This window comes from Camellia sinensis, chromosome 1, assembly GCF_055761805.1.
Source record: "Camellia sinensis isolate YWXY chromosome 1, ASM5576180v1, whole genome shotgun sequence".
Classification (NCBI taxonomy): domain Eukaryota; kingdom Viridiplantae; phylum Streptophyta; class Magnoliopsida; order Ericales; family Theaceae; genus Camellia; species Camellia sinensis.
Window position 1 is genome coordinate 190681117 of NC_138961.1, and position 3784 is coordinate 190684900.

At 31.2% G+C, this 3784-nt stretch overlaps 1 protein-coding gene across 1 annotated transcript; it reads right to left on the reverse strand.

The window, feature by feature from the left end:
* Positions 1 to 1330: 1330 nt before the first annotated feature.
* Positions 1331 to 3436, reverse strand: LOC114317072 (eukaryotic translation initiation factor 5A-4-like). The gene is made up of 5 exons (XM_082918305.1): positions 3299 to 3436; positions 3138 to 3203; positions 2474 to 2530; positions 1997 to 2071; positions 1331 to 1536 (listed from the first exon to the last, which is right to left on the reverse strand). The coding sequence occupies exons 1-5, from the start codon at positions 3434 to 3436 to the stop codon at positions 1432 to 1434; spliced, it is 441 nt and encodes a 146-aa protein (XP_082774431.1). The 3' UTR covers positions 1331 to 1431.
* Positions 3437 to 3784: the final 348 nt, after the last annotated feature.

A 3784-nucleotide genomic window follows, 5' to 3' on the forward strand; every position in this document is an offset into this window, starting at 1 on the left:
CACTGTGATGCCCCAATTAGCCTCTGTTTTGCAATATTTTTTGGAAAGCCGCCAAGCCCCAAAAGACTGCTGATTCTTGATTTGCTGCAACAGAGAGTAGGAAAGGGGCATGGCAATGTATTTTCACAAATATATGCATGCCTCGATCCTCTTACCACCAATCACGCATTTCGATGCATGATGGCCGAGGGGTCGAATTGTGCAACTCAATATGAAATGAATGCACATATAAATACAACAAAACCTAACACTACAAAAAAATTGACTTTTTGCGACGGTAAAATACCGTCGCTAATACTCTTAATGCCGTCGCAAAAACTTTTTGCGACGGCAAAATGACTTTTTGCGACGGCAAGTGGGGGTCGCAAATGCGGGGGTTGCAAAAGAGTTTTAGTGACGACACAGTGCCGTCGCTAATGTTTTGCGACGGCATTTTTGCCTTTTTGCGACAGCACTTTGCAGTCGCTAATAGTGTTTGAAATTTCTTGACTTTTTGCGACGGCACTATTTTACCGTCGCTAAAAATGTTATTTGAGACGGCAAAAAATGCCGTCACTAATAGTCTTTTTTTTTTGCAACGGCAAAAACACTGTTTTTGCGACGGTGTGGTGCCATCGCAAAAAGTATTACAAATATAAAAAATTTTATTTTTTTGCGACAATGTACAACCGTCGCAAAAAGTATTAAAAAATAATAAAATATCTATTTTTTGCGACAATTTAGTGTCGTCACAAAAAATAAAACCTGTAACAAAATCAATAAAAATAATAAAATTTTCTATTTTTTGCAACGGTGTAGTGCCGTCACAAAAAAGAAAAAAAATATCCGATAAAATTATTAAAAATATTAAAATTTCTCCATAATAATTACATAATAATATAAAAATTCCAGTATAAAAATAACAATTTCTTCATAATAAAACATTCTTCCATTCATAATTACACATCAACAAAATTATCCCACTACATAATGTTTCATAATACATATATAATATTTAAATACATGATTTTGTTCATAATTCAAAATAACATAAATCAAAATTAAATGTTTTTCTTCAGGCTTAATATCCTCCGAGGCCCTTGATCTTTGGTCAACTTCACATAACGAGATTGAACTCCCCCTTCAGCCATCAGATCTAACACTAAACAAACAGTAATAAAAAAAACAAGAAAGTCAAGAAAACATAGTGCTTGTGAATCGGATTTCAAAAATCAGAGGCTTTGTTTACCTTGGAATAGAAGCAAATCTAGGGATCAGATAGACAATCGATTGTAGTTTCGTGGGTGTTAGTAAATCCAAACCATTATCTGATGAGTAACAGACGAATTAAGTGAAAAGAGTCTCTGAATTTTAGGGTGGTTTTAATCCAATTATTAGATCATTTATATAAATAATATGTGCGTAGACATTATACAAGAGACCCCAAGAATTTTAGTTCTTTGGGCCAATGTCCTTGAGGGCATTGATATGTTCTTCCCCCATAGCACACATAACTAATACAATAAGGTCTTTCCCTTCAGCAAACCCATCTTTAATCTGAACACACAAAGCACAGACAAATAAATATAAAGTAAAGAACATAATATTAATTGTGGACTATTGAAGGGCAGCATTAAATTTTCAATGCACAAAGACAAAGACGAATGACACAATCCGTACATGACACAAACATACCGACTCAGTGATTTTTAAAAAATACAAATCACAATATGCTTGGGACACATATTTTATTTTTATTTTTTTTTTAATTTTGTTGTGTGCCAAATATAAAAATAGTTTATTCAAAGATAATGAACAAAAAATGAGATAACACTGGAGTAATTAAAATTAAAAAGTCATTTATTCAATAACTTAAAAATCAAGATATCATTGACGTAACAATGCTTCTAAATTATGCAAAGCAATATTGAAATACAATGTATTCATCTTACTAATATTTCAAAATATATTTAGAGTGCACAGGTTGCATTTTGAAGAATGCAGAACATTTGTGTACCTGTCTGAGCAGACTTTCATCGGTGGGAAGCTTCAAGTCATCCTTGGTGTTACCATTCTCAGTCAAAAGACTCACCTGCAGATCAAAGTTTATTTGGTTTACAATTCAAAAATTGTGGCAACCCCTAACAGGCAAAAAGCCTAAAGCTGGATCTGAAAATGGAAGTTACTACATCCAAACTTATTAAGTTCTGAATAATAACATAAAATCTTACACATTTCTAACAAAGAGACATGGATAGTTCTTGGCTGGACACAAAGCACTAATAAAACAGCGGAAATTACCCATGGCCAAAATTACAAACACAAAATATTGCTGTCAACATCATCTCTTGTCAATAGAATAATAACAAGTCTAAATTTCCAAATGTCTATAGCAACCCAATTAAATTACATGGCATTTTTATCTACCAATAATTAATCCAGTGAGATCCATTGGATTCAGAAATATTCAAGATGTTCACACGAAATTACTTACAAAACCATCTTCAGAAATATCAATCAGTTGATAATCAGTACAAGTAACATGAGGAACCTGCAAAGAAGAGAAGTGACTTAGAAGCTATGAGAGGAATAGTCAAATTGGGGAGTATCTTTGTTATAAAAAGTTCTAATTTTTACTTTCAAACTTTTTTATTTTATTTTATTTCAAGTCTGTATAATTTAAAGGAATCTAAAAAGTAAATTTTCAGTGGATTTTTTTTTTATATAAAAAAAAACCACTAGCTTTTTAATTTTTTTTTAGTGGATTTTTTTCCCAATATATATATATATATATATTAGTTTTTAGATCTGTCTAGTCTAGTGAGGCTTGAATATGAAAAGTTTTTAATTTTTTTTTTTTTTAAAAAGTTAGGATCATTACAAAAAAACCCTTAAGATTTAAGCCTTTTAACAAAATAAATTCTGAATTTTTAATCTTATCAATTCAAACCTCAATATTTTGATTTATTTTCAATCTAAACTATTTATTTATTTTTGTTAAGTAAAATTGTTAGAAACGTGTACATTAGTCATTAAATTCAATGGAAATGAGTATTTTAGACATTTTTTTATACACCTACATTATTGAGTTTCATGACTAAAATATTATTTTTTGTGCCAATTTTATTTAACGAAAATAGACAAATGATTTTGATTACCTTATTACATCCAGGAACCAAGTCTTGCAAAATCTTCATCCTCTCACTGATCTTTTCTCTCCTAGCCTGACAAACAACAAGTTTCAATATGCAAACAGAAATCTACAAATAAATTCAACAAATGATAAATAGTAATTCCAACAACTCTGAAGAGAAATTACTCTCTCTACTAAACTGTGGCTATCAGTAGCTTGACCTCTTCTTGCTCTCACATGGATATAATCTTGCTTATTAGACTGCTCACTTGGCTTTGTATGCTTCTCAACTGCCATGTTTCCTTGCCCTGAATTTGATTCCATTTTTTACTTTGAGTTTGAGCCACCATTTTCAACTCTTGATCTGGATAATTTCATTCGTTTTCCATCTGAATTGTTCTGCCCAGAAAAACAAAAAACAAAACTATTTCACATACTAAAACACAAAATGGACAGAGCAAAATAATCAAAGATGAAAAGTTAACAAATCAAACAACCCTAAAAACAAATTTATGCATGTAATAAGCTCAACTTTATCAAACATAGAAGCATATTGATATTCCTCCTACATCCAAATGACAAAAAATACAAAAGAAACAAACAATGAAAGGAAAGTAGTGAACATACATGAAGATCAAGCATCAGCACCCTGATTCAACTCATCCGATTCAC